At 48.4% G+C, this 17,748-nt stretch overlaps 1 protein-coding gene across 2 annotated transcripts; it reads left to right on the top strand.

The window, feature by feature from the left end:
* Positions 1-322: 322 nt before the first annotated feature.
* Positions 323-15,151, top strand: LOC144155737 (protein toll-like). Of its 2 annotated transcripts, none has more exons than XM_077687348.1 (6): positions 323-1,607; positions 7,452-8,319; positions 10,638-11,206; positions 12,061-12,235; positions 12,960-13,278; positions 14,845-15,151. In XM_077687348.1, the coding sequence occupies exons 1-6, from the start codon at positions 882-884 to the stop codon at positions 15,131-15,133; spliced, it is 2,946 nt and encodes a 981-aa protein (XP_077543474.1). In that variant the 5' UTR covers positions 323-881; the 3' UTR covers positions 15,134-15,151. The 2 variants fall into 2 exon arrangements, with proteins under 2 accessions (XP_077543474.1, XP_077543475.1); XM_077687349.1 differs by having other exon boundaries at positions 325-1,607; positions 12,061-12,199.
* The last annotated feature ends 2,597 nt before the right edge of the window (positions 15,152-17,748 follow it).

The following is a 17,748-nucleotide window of genomic DNA, read 5'->3' as shown; positions in this document are numbered from 1 at the left end:
AAATAAAGATGTGATGATGAAAAAAAAACAAAAAAAAACAAGCCAATCCAGACGTCCTCACAAATCCTGGCCAGCTATTTAAACACGTTTAAGACGAGTGAGGGTAATATGCATTTGTCAAGTGTAACCTTCGGTAATCATTTGGCCAGCATTCAGAGGATTTTGTTCTAAGAATTACAAGGCTTGCGCAGAAACGTTGACCTGGCAGACTCTTTTCCCGGTAATCGTGCGATACGCACCCCGCCTGTCGGCTTTCCTGGCAGCCCGCCAGCACGCATATCTGCTTTGACGTCTTCGTCGCGGCCGTCTGGCCTCAAGAAGTGGCGCGCCTTCATACAGACGATAACTTCCGGCGCTGTTAAACGAAATGCGGCCTACACAAGCAGGTTTCACTGAAAAAAGCTGGTCAGCCGACGCCACCTCATAGTCTTTAGAGGTTTGAGCATCGCGTCAACGAACATTGATCGAGCGAGTTCTGGAGGCCCGTGTGCTGAAGTGTGCGGGTAGCCCAGCGGTGGTCGTGTCGTGTAGCGTTCCCAATAGCGAGCGTTACATGAAGCGGATGCCTGAAGTCGCTGGACAGCAGTGACGTCATAGGGTGCTAACTCGGATACGTGGACCATGTTCCGGCCTGAGTGCGAATTCTTCGGAAAGAAGTGTGGCGACTCCGATGTGGCAGTCGAGAACACGTGGGTGTGGAGTCATCACATTGTTCAGCGAAAATTGTTAGCCGCTCCGATAAGACGTATTATCGGACAACATCCGTGTCTCCTATCTCGTTTGTGTTGATCCCCCTGACCGCTGCCATTTTCACGGCGGATTTTTAACGTCTCCACTCCCCATGCGACGACGCTACAGCAGGCAGAAAAACCGTCGAAAGCATGTCCGGCAGGGTGATCATCGAAAGTCGTAGAGTGTGTGTTTCGGTGCTAGTGCTTGCGTGCGGATTCTGCTTGTCTGATGCCAGAGAGTGGCGCCACGTGAACACCACCTGCCCGCAGCTGGCGCGCTGCAACTGCCGACTCACCAAGCAGGGGGCCACCACATTGTGCAACAATGTGTCTCAGTTCAAGGAGCTTGGCCCGGATATGGCCAGGCTTCAGAACGTCATCGTAAAGAAGCTCACTTTCGACCACGTTCAAATCAGCGAGATACCGGCCGAGTGGTTTTCGAACCATACCATCCTCATGCTCGTCGTGGCCAACTCGCCTCTGCGAGACATTGGGGAGGCAGCCTTCACTGGCATGGGCCGATTATTACGGCTGCTACTCGAGAAGGACCAGCTGGAGAGCCTTCCCAGTGGCCTGAGCGCCGCGACCCGCTTGCGTGCGCTGCAGATACGCAAGAACCATATAAAATTCCTGACAGGCGTGCTGCGGTTACCCGCGCTGATAGAATTTGATCTACGGTTCAACGGAATCGAGACAATTGAGGAAAAATTCCTGTCGGCATCACCGGAACTTGAGCACCTGTTGTTGTCAGGCAACCGCATCCAGCACATACCAGATCGTCTCTTCGAAAACACGAGAAAGCTGAAAAGCGTCGAAATTCGTGACAACCGCATCACGGCCATAGGCAGCTTCTTCGACGGCCTCCGTTACTTGGAGGTAAGATATTTATTGTCTGAAATGTCAAGGGTGCCGTGGGTGAATGGTGAAACCCTTGCGAAGTGGCTGTCGCTATAGCCCAGACAAACAAAAATAAAAATAGGGGGGTGGGGGGGAAGGGTTCGCATTGAGAAGAATCTTTTCTTACTATGCTAATGAAGACTAGAGGTTCGTAAAGGACGGTTTAGCAAGCTCTATAGGGAAATACACAAATAAAAAGGCTAAATTTAAGGGCACGGTTTGCTTCTTGCACTTCCAAAAGACACTACAAATCGCGTATCTTGGACAACGGAGATCAATCCGCTCAGTTCCTCTCATGAAAAGGGTTGTAAGTCTTTAGTGCCTGCTTACAATGGCACCATAAACGGCAATGTGCAAAACAAAAATAAAAGAGAGCAGCTTTAGACCTTGACTGAAAAAGGCCACTACGCATATCGCCCTGCTTTTCATGTGATTTATTGCCTAACTTTATTCGTATAGAGTGAAAAACTTCAAGTACAAACCCTGAAATCCGCGGGAAAATATTTAGGTCAAAGGCATATTAGACAGAAATGAGAAACCAAAAGTTTCATGTCATGCAAATGAAGCATGTTTCAAAATTTCCCGCAGTTGCCAAGCATGCGTTTGAAAACGTTTTCAGCAAGTGACAAGATAGGAGCTTGTTATCTTAGAAATAAAAAGATTTAAATCCACGGGCTCTCACCGCAGAACTCCGTCAGGAGAATTGTATTTGGAAATTGGTTTATTTAAATATTTCTTTGCCGATACGTTATCCTCTTGGCTCTAAGGACCCTATGGCGGTAGCTTAGTTTTGCCTTCAAATTTGGTTTTAAAAAAGCGTCTTGGAGCCGTCTGATCTTTGCAACGACGTAAGTACAACAAATACAAATTCCAAACAAGCTACATTGTTGAAATAGGGCAGCCACAGAAAGGATGTATAAAAACAAAAGGCAGGCAGGAAAAGGAAAGGTGTGCGCAAATGTGTTTTCGAAACGAGAAAATATCTGCTCTCGAACACGTGTGTCCGTTTTGTTATTCTTGCTTCTGTCCCCTTTATCTTATCAACGTAGCGACAAATGGGAGTGCCGTGTGATGGTGCCACAACCGGTGCCGCTTACGTTGTGCGACGTGTGCTTATCAATCGCACAGGTGTTTCGTTTCTCAGACTATAACTGACGTTGAGAGAACATCAGCCTGCTGTATATTTGGAACATTTGTTGTAACTTTCACTTTTTGCGCCCTGTGCGTGGAGATTGTTTTGTTTTTTCCTCTTACGTGCGTTTCAAAAAAGCTAACACTCCTTCAATATTTTGTCCGACACGTGGCGCTGCTATTGGTTTAATACCTAAATTTTGAAAACGACCAGAAAATTTTGCCGGTATAAGGTGCAGCAAGTATGGTTACGGATTGTTCCCAGATGTTTCATTTTTTTCCGCAGGCTGTAAGATGGAGCGAACAAAAGGTAGACCCGAATTGCTTCTGCATCATCGTTTCCTGTGCGTTTTCTGTTGTGTTATGACGAAACGACTACACGTGTTTCACGATGAGGGCTACTCAACGCGGCACCCTGTGGTGATTTGGGTAAAAGTGTAATTATTCCTGCGCTTCATTTTAGGTGGCATGTGAAGGTTAGAGTAGGCTCTTATTGGCCCTACTGGGAACTGCTGTTGGGCGAGTGTCCTTCAGCAGGCCTCCGTTTATCCCTGCACTGAGAGGAAACATAAATGATATATTCGGTGGGAAAAGATAGAAAATGAATTTGAAAAACAGTGCACTGCGCACGCGTATTACATTATTCTTCTGACTGCGAACCATTGCTGTTTAATCACGCAGGCAGACATGCTTACTGTATACTTATATCTCCGAAGTAAATTACTTCTGATTCGAAAAGCGAGCAACAGTCTAGTGCGTGGTAAGCAGAAATAAAAAAATGGTAAAAATGACGAGAAAATTTTTTGTGCGTGTAGGTTCAATGCAGTATATATACAATTTCCACCAACTTCTAAGTTCTCCATCACGACGAATCAAACACTAGTTGTCAGTTATTGGTAGTCAAGTAATGTCGCGCTTGGCACGGAGGGAGTAGTGTTTCATGCCGCTGCTGCTTAACACGAGGAGAGGGACCAGGGCTACGCAGCCTTCCTCATGACGGACACTGGCATGGAGGGCTCGCTGCATCTCTGCCGTTCTCAGAAGAGGCGAGTAGGAATCTGAGGCGCGGAAGGCGCTCTCCCCTTGTTCGCTCTCCCTAGCGCCTCGTTGTAGGGGTCCTCAATTGTCGCGCGTTCCCTTTCACTGCGACATCTGTCGTTACACATGTCAAATTATGCACGCAATCACGAGACACGTGCATACGCGCGCGGTATTTAAATCCCGGTGCGCGGCCGCAATGAGCGGCGGGGGTAATCGCACACCGCCACACATGTGACGATCGAACCAAGTAGGTCTAAAATGCAATCGTATGACGGTGATTTCGGCAACAACAAACAAAACATGAGCAAGAGTAATAACGCACATCTCAACATGCAATCTATCCTTATTCTGCTTGTGGTAAATCTATGGAGCTCAAAAATCGCCATTTCTTGCTCGCCCGCTTTCCTGTCGCGTACTTAATGATTTATGCTTCTTCTGCACACACAAACAACGTTTACGAGGGTCGTCCGCAGTCTCCATAGACGTGCGCAATGATGCATATTTCTGTATCAACGCCTGAAAGGACGGCTCCCGCGTTATATAACGACTACCGCTGTGTCACTCTACAGGGCCTTGCAAGGCACGGCTAGCGTGATTAGGGAACCCAGGAATATCAAACCTAATCTTTATTTTAACCCACGTCTTGCGGCCCGTTGTGTACTGTCACTGTACGGTCATGTTATCTTGTCGATGCCGCCAGCGGATAACGCCAGGTGCATTACTGAGCAACGTGTTCTGATGGCCTAGTTTGTAAAAATAAAGATGTACTAAAATAAAAAGCCAAGACGGATAATGACGTATATTTCGTCATAAGAAGTGCTTGCGTATATTTTCTCCTGCCCATAACTATTTTAAGACGTACTTATACCGACGTGTGTGCACGTGGTAGCACACACACGAACGCATGTTTAACTCGGTGCCGCCAGGGGGTCTGTGATCGGGGCCGTCACCTTGTCATGTTTGGGCAATACACTAGACTACGTGCCACTTACTAAGCCTTTTCCAGATATAACTGCCTCTACATCTGGTTAGTTGTCTTCTATGGTGGATCAAATTGGCCATTTTATAAATAGAAAACAACAAAAATGTCAAGATTACCAGATGTTATCACGGGATGCTATCTAAGCAGCTTTGCTAGCCATTTCGTCAGCCAAAATGCGAGGACATTATTGTGCCTTCGCTCTATGAACCGTCATCAAGCAACAACCCTTTTTATTGCCTTTAGGTAATATTGGTTAATCGTTAACAGTCTGCCAATAAATGAAAAAACATTAAATCTGTAGCACGTGCTACAATCCATACCTGTCGCTACACTCTTAGGCAAAAAGGACTAAAAGTTCGTCTTCTCGGGGACTAACGGCCTTTGCCACAATCAGTGCTCCCTCTGGAGACTAAATGTTAGCGGACGAACGGTTAGTCCGCCACCCGGTTGGTCCGTTCAGCTACTCCCCAAGGACGAACTGCTAGAAAGGAGTCGCAAAAAAAAAAAATGACCGCGTATTTGCTCGTTTCGTTGCACATGTCAACAAAAGACGATAGTCGACTGGCGCCTCTGCAAAGTAAAGGCCTCCCTTCTCTTTTCCGCTCACCTCTCATGTTGTTCCTCTCCCGTCTCGTTCCTCTCAAGATAACACGCTAGAGGTTTGCTCAATTTAATTTAAATTTACCTCGTTATACTGCTCCAAGCCGGGTGCCTCGATGCCAGTGCTGCCGCACGGCGGATACGCACGTGAATCGAGGCGCCCTACTACAACGTTTATAGAACCACGTTGCCCTACTCCACGAGCGTTGCAAGCGGAACGTGAAACCTATCTAGTGGAACCTTTCGTTGCTATTGCAATTTGATTTCTTAAATGCCGCCAGGAGCTATAGTAGCGCGAGAAGCAGCAGGTGACGGTTTTCTGCAGTTGATGTAGTATTTCATTTGCTATCACAAAAACCAAGCATCCATTAATTTTTAATAAAGGAACACTGCAATGTCACTTATGTATTGATTTTCTGCCTTATATTTGCGTAATGTCTTGTTATTTATCAACAATTTCTTACAGTATGAACATTAAAGCTGGACTTGGACGTTTAGATTTGCCTGTGGGTATATAAGACTGTTGGGCAGCTTCTTTTTCCCTTTGACCGGGTGGCTGCATCGAATCACAGACAGACAGACGTGTGTGATGTTCACTTCGTTTCCTCTGCAGGTCATTGCGGATATCATGTGCCCTGTCGTCCCGCTAACTACAGCGGGTCCTAGCTGTAACTAGTTTTAATAAATTCTCTTTTCGAGAGAAAGACGTCATACAGACAGGCCAACATTTCTGCGTTTAAGTAGCCCAAGAAAAGACAATCGTCTTTAAAAAACAGCACAAGCATGGGTCGAGCCACCGACTCCCGCAATAGTACCCAACGAATCCAATATGGTACCACCAGGTCACGCCGCTTTTTATTTGTTTTTATTTTTTTGTAACGGTACTTTATTTACAAATATGGATACAGAGCCGTATGGAGTGATTACAGTGGTTCCCGAGTAGAGCAGAACATGGTGTTATACATAACAATAAAAAAAAAGGCTTTCGGTTATCACGCGAGGAAATGGTCAGCGTTCTTTGCCAAGTAAGTGTAAGCCAGTGGAGGAGTATTGCCAACAAAGCCGCAGAAAGTTTGTGAAATTATGCTAGAGAGATTGACGACAGGGCTACTGTGTCACTGCACAAAGTTTGAAGTGAACGGGATAGAAGGAAATGAAGAAAATGGAGCTCTTGAGTAAAGCCATTTCTTGGTGAAAGTGCGCTCCGGTGTTTCACAGAACTAGCCCTCAAAAGGAGCCACGCCGCCAGACGGAAGTTTCAGTATATTGAAGTGTACAGCCGTGGCCTCCGCGATCGTCACGGTACAGCGCGCAGTATAGTGCACAACGCGACAGACTACTGATGCCAGAATTTCCATCCGTGCAAGCCAACGTGACCGCGATTTGCAATTTCCACTTTGCGCTTTACTTACGCTAGGGACTATTGCTCAGTTCGATTCTAAGTATAGCCTCACAACCATAGCTTTTTCTTCTAAAGAACAATCAACTCGTCGCCTAGTTGAGACGGGTGGCTGGGCGATCGGACGACTTATTTGTCTCCGCACAAATTAGCGCAAACTAAGTAATATTCTAAGTGTTGACTACATATGTTCAGTATTCTAGGTATTGTATGTGAAAGCGGTCGTCTGTGTTAGTGTCACAATAGGGAAACATCATATTTTCCTGCATAGGCGAAACCAAATTCGGCGTTGCTTAGCCTGAATGTTCACGTTAGCGTTGCGAGAAGTGTCCATAGTATTTCATCCCCCAAATGAAGCACACAAAGTTACGACAAACTGAAAAATCAACTATAAAAGTAAAGTCGGTGCAAGGTTACGGTAACGGCTTAGAAAAATTCCTACTTTTTGGTGGCGACCCCAATAAAATGATTCAGTGGGGAAATTCAGGCCTCTCTTTACGCGAGGATGAAGCTAACAAAAACTTGCTTTTTCTTTGCCACTGTAGTGTGATATCAGCAGAGGAATGTATTTAAAAATTGTCAATTCGAGTTAAGGAAAATAATCTATACGGCGCTGCACTTTTTGTTACTAGTGTCTGTCGACTCATTTATTTGTTTCCATTTATTTCAGACTCTCGACATGAGCCACAACATGATAAAAGACGTCGAAATGCTACTGAAATCAAAAATACCTTACCTGCATATCATGAACCTTGAAGGTAGTCACCTAGGTGTGATTACAGAGCTTGAGCCATCGTATGAAGAAATTGAAGTGCTCCTTCTTGGTGATTGTGGAATAACTGAAGTGAAGCCCGGAGCGTTTAAGGCGCTTGAAAAAATGATGCGTCTGAATCTCAGCAACAACAGCCTATCACGTTTAGACGGATCGGTATTTAGTATAGACTCAAAACTAGAATTCCTTGCATTGTCGGACAACAGCTTGACTAGCGTGACCGGAACGTTCAACAGAACGCGTCGCATGAAGGAACTGAAATTGTCGTCCAACCAGATTCACGATATCACCGACGCCTTCAAGGGTCTCACGCTTCTGCGGAAGATTTCGATGAGAAGCAACCTCGTGACTCACATCCCGGACGACGCCTTCATCGACAACAGTGAGCTCGCCGAGATCAACTTGAGCGAAAACAAGATTCGGTGGGTGGGGAGGAACGCACTCAAGGGTCTCGTCACGTTGAACAAGCTGTTGCTCCAAGGCAACCAACTTGTCTCCCTTAACGGCTCCATAAGGAATCTTCCCAAGATACGATACCTGGACGCTTCTTTTAACGCGATCCAGTCATTGGAGCGGGCCGAGTTTGCAAATAACGGCCGGTTGACTTTTATCAAGCTAACGGCGAACAACATCAGCTCCCTTCGAGGAGCATTCATAGGAGCTGGCGAAATGGTGTCACTCATCCTCAGAAAAAACCAGGTGCAAGTGCTGCGCCGAAGTGACTTCCCACGGAGAATGCCTGCGAAGCCGACGCTCACCCTTGACGGTACGCAATGCCTTCCGCTGCTGTTCGTGTGTTTCTCTGATTCCGTGTTCTCTGAAGACGACATTCGGAGTGCCTCTGCATGCTTATAAACTATATTAACGCGAAATCATTATTTAACTTCTTAGGTCAAGAGTCCGGCGTCCCCAGGGCCGACAGATGTCCGAAAAAATAGCTGACTGCTCAAAGAACAAACGATAGGGCAAAGAATGCTCAGACGGACGCCAAAATTTAATGGAAAGATCCTGTACACAATGAAAGTAATGGAACAGAAAAGAACGGTACACTCGGGTCTGGGTGGAAAAGAGAGAAGTCACTAATTTTTCGTACGGCGGTTGTGTCTTTGGCTAATATATGTGAGTACATTAAAATTACCGGGGGCACTTAAGCCTGCTTACATGGTTTGAATGCGAGGGCTATATGAAAATGAAAAAGGTTGAATAAGATGTCAGCCTCTGACGCGGCAGCTGTCATCTTCATGACAAATCATTGAGAGGGTATACGGGAATTTGGGGGGAAGTACGCTGACATCGCTACCGAATTTCAAGTGGTGAATCCATGTGCACCGTGAGCTTCTGGCTGTAGCCGTCGTCGCAACTGGCCAACATTACCTTGAGTGGGTATGTGACCATTCCGAAGAGCAATCCGAACTCCGTAATGAGGAGCTACAAATCTGCATTCTGGTAGCTTCATGGAGCCAGCACGACACACGCGTGAAGTTGCAATAAAGTATCGGCAGAAAAGCCTTAATACCTTCGTATTAAGGCACGTAAGCAGACTTATGTGCCTCCCGAAAGCCGTAAGGGTGTGGCGTAGGTGCAAAATAGGGGTTAAGGCGCTTCCCTTTCACCGCACGTCCCTGGGGGAAAATCCTATTCTGCCACGGTTTGTCTTCACTTGAAGGCACGGGGAATTTCAGGGCCACCCGCTGCTCACAACGCCGGGTGGTTCGCCTCATCGGGCAGGTAATGCTTCTGAATTAATAAATCAATCCGTATCGCATTGTATGCCGCAGTAAATCTCTCTTTTGTGGGGTTTAAAAATGGTGTAAGGACATGGAAGAAGAATACAAGTCATTTGCGTAGATATTATGTGTATATAATATGCATTGCAGGGAATTCTTTTCGTACTCACCTTAAACAGGCCTGGACCACAACATGCGACTTCCCTCCTTTTTGTTCGAAGAAAAACGTTCTGGCCATCTCTAAGATATTGGAGACTATCGGCTATTAAGCCGAATGATTTAAGATCTTCCTTCTTTCACCGTGTGTTGTGACATGTTCGGGAGACCAGCCGAAAACGGTCGTCACTTAGGTAAATGCATGGTAAAACGCGCGCACAAGCAAGGGCTATCCACAATTAAACCAAGAAATACCTACTCGGCCGCAGCGCTTGGTGCAGCCATATACGCTCCACCCTTGCTTCGTGTGCCTTGTAACTCGCAGGAGATCATTCGAGCAGAGTTCCACCTCAGCCAAACCAAACGTAAAATTCTCCTTGCATGAAGCAAGTCACCTCCATTTTTTTGTGTGTTTTTTTTTTTTTTATCTCGGTGTATTGATTTCAGTTTACTTTAAACTTGGCATAATTTTTCGAACGCGGCCATCCCTGAAATGGAGCAAAGTTATATATTGTATTCATGGTCGAATTAAGGGAGGAACGTGTGCCCTGCCATCTTCATTATCTACATTCCCGCTTTGATTCATACCAGGGAGATGCGCACAGACTTTCCGAAAACCCAAATCCCGATGCTATGTCCTATAGTTTCGTAATCTGAAATTGCAGTTCGTTGGAAGATGAAGTAAGCGTCTCCTGAAGGATTGCTGCGCTGGTGGTGTCCTGATGCGAAATAAAAGGGAAATTGAATTGAAGTTTAACCCGATTAAATTTTATTTATAACAGGTACCGCTTATGAAATCTACAGGCAACTTTAGCAGAACAAAATAGTGTTTTACCCATCCGAAGCTACAACTTAGCTATGAGATGCGTAGCAGTGTAGGGCTACGGATTATTTTAGATCACCTTGTGTACTTCAACAACATTTGCCGAAATCTAGCGCGCACGCAGACGTTCTTATATTCCGCTTCCGTAAAAATCCACCCGTACGTCAGTAAAGCGATCCACCAAAACCCCATGACGCTGAGCCATCGCGATAACTATATATAGCTGAATCATTTGGCTTCTCACGTAAGGTCTTGGATTCCATTCCCCTATGCGTAGGCCGTATTTCTGTTGGCAGCCACGCCGATGTCACGTGCTCTGAGAAAAGAACAGTTATGGTTATGTTACATGCCCCGTCCTATATGCTTCGACCCTTCTAGAGAACCCTCTAATGTGCGACTGCAGACTGGCTTGGCTCGTCCGCCGGGACCGGGAAGTGCAGATTAGCAATTACCCGACGTGCGAGGGTCCTCCCTGGCTGCGAGGGAAAAGGCTGCACGACTTGACCGCGATCGACTTGGTCCGGTGGGAAATCGACTGCCAACCAGGCTGCAAGTGCAGGTGCAACGAAGACTCCTTCGGCGAACGTGCCATCAGCGTCAACTGTTCCTCGGCAGCACTCAACCGCACCCCTGAGGTCTTCCCGAAAGGCACCACTCGCTTGGACCTGAACGGAAACGGGCTGCTACAGCTGGACGATGGTATCGCCAATGGCGCGCCACATCTCGCAGTACTCTCGCTCAGAAATAATCTCCTGTCGACCCTCAACTCGAGTTACATACCGGAGACAGTGCACTCCCTCGACCTCAGAAACAACAGGCTGGAGAGGTTTCCCCATTCCCTGGTGTTGGTGCGCAACCTGACATCTCTGTGGCTGTCCGGCAACCCTTTCATTTGTGAGTGCGCTGACTACCCCTTCCGGCAGTGGATCGAGGCCCATGGCGAAACAGTAAGTGCACTGAGTACCTACACGTAGATATAAGCGCAATTTACATTTGCATGCAGCATACTGGTGTCTGTCATTCTAAAGGAGTATTTCAAGTGCAATGAATGTATTGGCGCACCCCGCCTCGATTTTTTCGAATCAGTGCTCTAGTGTCAGTTATTGTGGCACCGCTTTTTCTGTGTGATATTTCAAGAAGCCAAATTACGTAAAGTTGCTCGAACACACAACCCCAAACGGGCTCTAATGAATATAACCACTCTGTCAAATCCTGCTTCCCACTATCGTGAGTGAGTAGTCTATATTCACGCCTTTTTTAGCTCAAAACGATCGTTTAGTGAATTACCGGTGTTCTTAAGTCTGCTTAGGGCCGTGTGATTCGGTGTGAATGCGAAAGCAGTACGGAATAAGGGGTGCTAGATCGGACGGGAGCCTCTGACGGCAGCTGTTATCTTCACTGGTCAGTCCACCTGAGTGGGAACGCATGAATTGTATACATATATGTTGGTAGCTTGACGTCGCAGCCAAAACGGGAATTGGTGAGTCGACCGTGAGCTTCTGACGGCAGCTGACATCGTCATTGGTCAACATCCCTTTGAGTGGGTATGTGACCAATCCGCAGACCGTTCGGAATTCCGTAATGAAAAGCTACCTGTCTGCATTCTGGTACGGTAGCTTCATATATAACCAGCACCGCACATGCGCAATGTTGTAGTAAAGTATCTCCAAGGAAAGCCTTAATGCTTTCCCATTCAAAGCACGTTTGTCGTGTTTGTGGTACCGTGTTTTGACGTGTTTTGAAACTGTCAGTAACATTTAGATCAAAACACTGTCGCCTATGGATGGTTACTTCTTAACAGGTCCGGGACGTTCACGACGTTATATGCGCCAAGAGCTCCAATTCGCTGGTGTCCCTCAAGGCGTTCGTTAATTTAGGGCAAAAAGAGCTTTGCCCAGCAGCAGTACCAAAGACCATCGCCTATCTCCTGCCTGTCCTAGGTGCGTATGCCATCGCCTATCTCCTGCCTGTCCTAGGTGCGTATGAACGACGAAGTTTATCTGCACGGAGTTACAGTTGCATATCATGGCTATATACTTCAGTAGATAATTCTCTGAATTTCTGCAGATTTTTTTTAACTGCATGCGCGAAGGTCGCGCTTTGAGTGCGCTGTGTACAAAACTTAGCTCCTTTTCTTATGCCGGCGATTGACAGTCCGATGACTTATCGCTTCTGTAGCGGCCCCTGAATGCCAACTAATGTGTGTTTGGAGCTGATCACGCGTCACCCGTGCCGCATACATTAGAAGTACTATCTGCGATAGTTGTAAGCCACCAAAAGTAATGGCGGCGCCCGCAAGCGCGTGCACAGATAGAGGTCGTGAAAAAGTCCATTATGGGCTCACGTCGGCGTTCAAAGCGGGCACGTTGCTCTGGTAACGCCTGATAAGGGCGCTACCACTTTTATCAGCCTATTGCGCAGCTTTTGAAAGAGGCATCGGTGATGGCGAGGGGGATGACAGTTGTGAAAGTGGTGTCGGTGGTGGCGAGGAGGAGCGCCGCAGCGCCGCCGAGTAAATCTGCTTCACCGGAATGAAAACTTGGGGGTTAAATATATTGCTTCGCAGTAAAAAATGGCACGACATTGCGGAAATGCAGGGGGTATATTTCGGTAGTACAGCCGTCTCAGCGCGCTCCAGTAGTGACTGCTTGACGACTGACCGAGCTCTTCTTGCCTTCTGCCGGTGACCGTGTACAACAGTGGCTGTTGCGATGTGCCTGGCGGTGTCGGCGGCCTACCTGCGCTACCGTCGCGAGCTGAAGGTGTGGCTGTACGCGCGAGGCTGCTCGCTGCAGTGCATCAAGGAGGACGAGCTGGACGAGGAGAAGTTGTTCGACGTGTTCCTGTCCTTCAGCAGCAAGGACGCCGGCTGGGTGCACGCGCAGCTGCTGCCCGGAGTCGAGGCGCTCGGCTTCTCCGTGTGCACCTACGAGCGGAACTTCAAGGGCGGCTTCCTGCTGCAGGACATCATCCGGGACGCCGTGGCCTGCTCCAGGCGCACGCTGCTCGTTCTGACGCAGTGAGGATCAACCCGTCCTCTTTCATTTGGCTTCGTCAGCTGGCCTGGTTGAGCCTGTGCACCACTCGTCAATAACGCTCGCCGCATCACCTACACTTGCCTCTTCCAGTTGCGGGTGGTGGTACCAACGAGTGTTCAGCGAAGTTCGCGTTGATCCGTGCACTGGCGAGAGAAGAGTTGAAATTTAAGGCACGAGAAAAAAAGAAATGCCTAACGCGTCCTGTTTCAGAAAACTGTTACGAGGCGGCCAGGTCTCCGACTGCAAGCATGTGTGATATCTGACCCCACTGCGCAATTATCTATATGTAAAGCGACCCGGACATGATCTTAGCGGCTGCCCAGCACTCGCAAATTTTAAGAGGTTACACAAGAGTTCGTGAAATTATTTTCATCATTTTCTAATGGTAATGACGATAGCTTTGTGGTTACTGTTGTAACACTGATTGGTGCGGCCACTACCTCAGACAGATTCTTGGCCAAAGCTAAATCTGTACACGACCGCTGTTGAGTTGTTCGGTGACATATTTGTGCGGAACTTCCAACCAAACTCTGCTACCACAAGCTGAGCGAACCATTTCTTGTACACGACATGTCCACATTGGAGCCTTTTGCCATGATTACAGAGGTATTGCCATCACGGGTAGCCCATGCAGAGTGCCTGGCTAGGAAGTTACTAGATATGCATGAACTGTTAGATGTACAGCCTCGCTAAATAATCCCCCACTAGTGTCGTAATTATGATAATTTATTGACACAAATGAACGAAAGCAGCTCCTTGGGTCTCGGCACTCTTGGGATTTGTAGAGTTGAAATTGGCTGTAAGGCATGTAGTAATGGAGGGCTAAATATTCATCATCATCATCATCATCACCAGCCTGTCTACGCCCACTGCAGGGCAAAAGCCTCTCCCATTATTCTCCAATTACCTCGGTCCTGTGCCAACTGTGACCAATTTATCCCCGCAAGCTTCTTGATCTCATCTGCCCATAAGCGTTGCCAGGTTCAGATTCCATTGGCGGCCTGTCCGGATCCAGTGATTCTTAGCACCCTCTGCTGCGTCACAGGTCTGACCGCCGCCATGGTCAGTTGCTTCGCAGCCGCTGGGGACTGAGGGCCGAGGGTTAGTTGGCGTATTCATGGGAGGTTGTGGCCGGTACTACACCAGGGTGGCCAATCCTGCTCTGGTGAGGGGGCTAAAGATTAATTTACACCAACTCATATGTTTGACGTACACTTTAATCCTGAACACCAGGTCGTTTCTTTGTTTTCTGCACAGATAAAAACAAAGCACCCCTTGCACAAAAGTGATTGTCAGACCCATTCATGTTACAAGTACGTTTTCAATCATTCTATGGCCGTCGAATTTCCCAATTAGACGTTTATGCTATTATTGTGGTGTTCAATTGCACGATTTCTCCGTTAAAAGGTACCAATGACCCGCGAAGCAGCCAAAATTTGTGTTTATTGTCGCAATAGTTGGTGTAACTGCGTGACCAACAATTCAGTCACAAATTCTTCCACCAGGATCCTGTGGCCGCCGGTAACCATATTTTCCCCTGGGTGCAGGAACTTTGTGGAGAGTGAATGGTGCCGCTTGGAATTCCGGCTGGCGTACCAACGTGCTCTAGAAGACCACATCAACCGGCTGGTGATCGTGCTCGTAGACGAGGTGGCCCCGCAGGCGATGGACGAAGACCTGCGCATGTACGTGCGTGCCGCCAACTACCTGCGGTGGGGGGAACCGAGCTTCTGGGACAAGCTGCTCTACTCGCTTCCCAAGAAGGACGCCAGTAAGAAGCTCATCACGCACAAGGAACCGGGGTTCCCCATGAACCCGATCGCTCCAACCAAATAAACGGGTGCTACAAGCCAAGTTTCTCATGTCGTTGAAAACTGGCAGAACCGGGCAGCCTTTATTGCATTCTGCGGCATCTCTATGGCAGAATTTTAAACTGAAATCATTACGGCCCTAAAGCTGACGCTATACGCGTGTGCAAAAAAAAATTCTGCAGAAATTCAGAGAATTATGTACTAATGTGTAGCATTCTTATGCTGCTTGTCTAGAGTGACTTTTTTGCAGCCAAATTTTTTTGGTCTTCTAAATTATGTCCGACAAATGATCTCCATTTACGTTATTGTAACCATTAGAAGTGGAACATTCGCGAAATCTGCATTATTGGGGAAATTCAGGGCGTTATACGGTTTGCCATTTTCCGTAATTCGAACTCCAAGGGACCCCATGGGGTCCCTTGGAGTTCGAATTCAAACAAAAGCGTGCACGCTTTTGTTTGAATTGTCAGAAGTTTGAATTATCAGAAGTTCTCATAAGTATGACTCAGGGCAACATACAAACTTTGTTGTAATAAAACATTCACACATTATTCACACATTGTTCACACATTCACACATAAAACATTCACACACAATAAAACATTCAACACAGGGGTGTCAATCGTCGACGGGACGTGACGGGCCAAGTGGGTCTCGGGTCCAGGAGATGGAGGCAGTGCGGGGCCGGTGACTCGAAAGGTCTGCGCGGTGAACCCGAGGGCAGGAACGGGAGCCAGTACCGGACCGGTAGTTCGGCGAGCTCGAGCTGTAGGCCGCGGTCAGGAAGGGGAGGCTGGGTAGGACCGGTAGCTCGGCGGGCTCGAGGTGTAGACCGGGGCAGGAAACGCTGGCAGCGAGCGGGCTCCTGGGAGGGACGCGCTTTCGGATTGCTCCTACGGCTGCAAGACGGTCGCCCCAAGTCTAACCTCAATCCTCTCCGTTCGCTCCTCTTTATCTCCTCCTTCTCCTGGGGGCGCCACCTGCGCTGAAGAAGGTAGACGTGTGTTCCATAGGCTCCGTCTTCGACCTCTGGTAGTGCCGGACTTCTTGGAGTTATTGCCTTGAGTGTGCACTCTACAGCTTCGCGAAGTGGCCAGCTTCCCGTTCGTGCTCGTCTCCACCAGATCTGACCGCGCGGCGCGCATTACTGGCTAAACGCCGGTCGAGGGACTTTAACTTGAACTATGCCCGCCAGCTAAGCCTCTTGCCCGGCAGTGAAGCGGCCGGCTGCGGTGGCACTCCCTCGCACGTGCTCGGACACCTCGTGCTCCCTCCTCCTGCCTGCATGCTCGCGCACAATGTCGGCGGCAGCACCGTCTTCTTCAACGCTCCCACAACTTCGAAGGTCAGCGCTTCATTCTCCCAGTGGTTCCCTGCTGGCCACCGCTCAACTGGTCCTGGCTTCTCCGCCGATGACGCTCTCACAAGCTACAGCCTCCACCCCTGCAACCCAGTCCCCTGATGACCCGGATGGTCAAGTTATGGATCAAGACGGCCGCAACCGGGACAACGACGGCCCCTGGAAAATCTGGACTCGAGTCAAGCCCAATCGGAAGACTGCAATCACTCGCCTAGATCGGGTAAGTAGGCCCCGAGCACTCTTCTTGATGAGACCACTCACAAAACTCAGTGTGTGCGCTATACCCAAAAACGCCCTCGCACATCTCTTAGGCACTCTTGCGCCTACTCCCGAAATGGCCGAACTCGCAACGCACCGCTACGACGTCGCGGGAAACTGCATACAGGTTACCTTATACGAACAGGAGCACGCTAACCCCCTCCTTGCAACTACAAGTCTCTGCTTTCAGCACGACAACCGTGTGGTCACTCTTCCTATCGAGGTCAAACACTCCCCCAACCGTGCGAATACTTCACGTGGAGTCATCACAGTGGAACCTGGAGATTCAAATGAAACAATTTTGAATTGGATTCGCTGTGAGCAAGCTGAGGTCTTGGCGGCGCAACGGATAGGCAAAACGAATCGAGCTGTTCTAACCTTTGCCTCTCCAACGATTCCGCACGTCGTCAAATACTATATGGCTATAGTTAAAGTATCTCCTTATGAGCCCAAGCGAATAGTTTGCTTCGCATGCCACAACATCGGGCACATGGTGAAGTACTGCCCGCATCAGTCTGTGTGTCGTAAATGTGGGCGCGTACATGCCGAAGCTGAACCCTGCGAGCGCACACTTTATTGCGTGGCATGTAAAAAGGATGGGCATCTGGCAGTGGACCCCACGTGTCCGGCCCGCACTGCCTCCTCCTTTCACACCAATTCAAAAGTGCAAGACGGCGTGTCCTGTGCTGATCGTGCTCGTACTCATGGCAACCCAAGTACCAATGCCGTCGGCGCAGTGTCGTCACCTGCTGCAGCTACAGTTGACCCTCCGCCTCCACGTCCCGAGACAAGCGACCCCATTCTGCAGACAGTATTGTCCGAACTTGCCAGCCTCCGAACTGAACTCCACCAGCTTCGTGAGGAAAACGCGCAGCTCAGGGCTGAACTTGCAGCATCCAAGCTGGGGTCTCATACCACGCCCACCCATGCAGCTTCCTCGACCTCAATCACGCCCCCCAAAAAGGCTGATTCCCCCTCTACTTCCATTATTGCACCTGCAAAGTCGGCCCTCCGCAATCCCC

Source organism: Haemaphysalis longicornis, unplaced genomic scaffold, assembly GCF_048455015.1.
Source record: "Haemaphysalis longicornis isolate Haplotype H1 unplaced genomic scaffold, Haemaphysalis longicornis Haplotype H1 scaffold_1, whole genome shotgun sequence".
NCBI classification, from domain to species: Eukaryota; Metazoa; Arthropoda; class Arachnida; order Ixodida; family Ixodidae; genus Haemaphysalis; species Haemaphysalis longicornis.
This window is presented reverse-complemented; position numbering and strand designations above follow the sequence as displayed.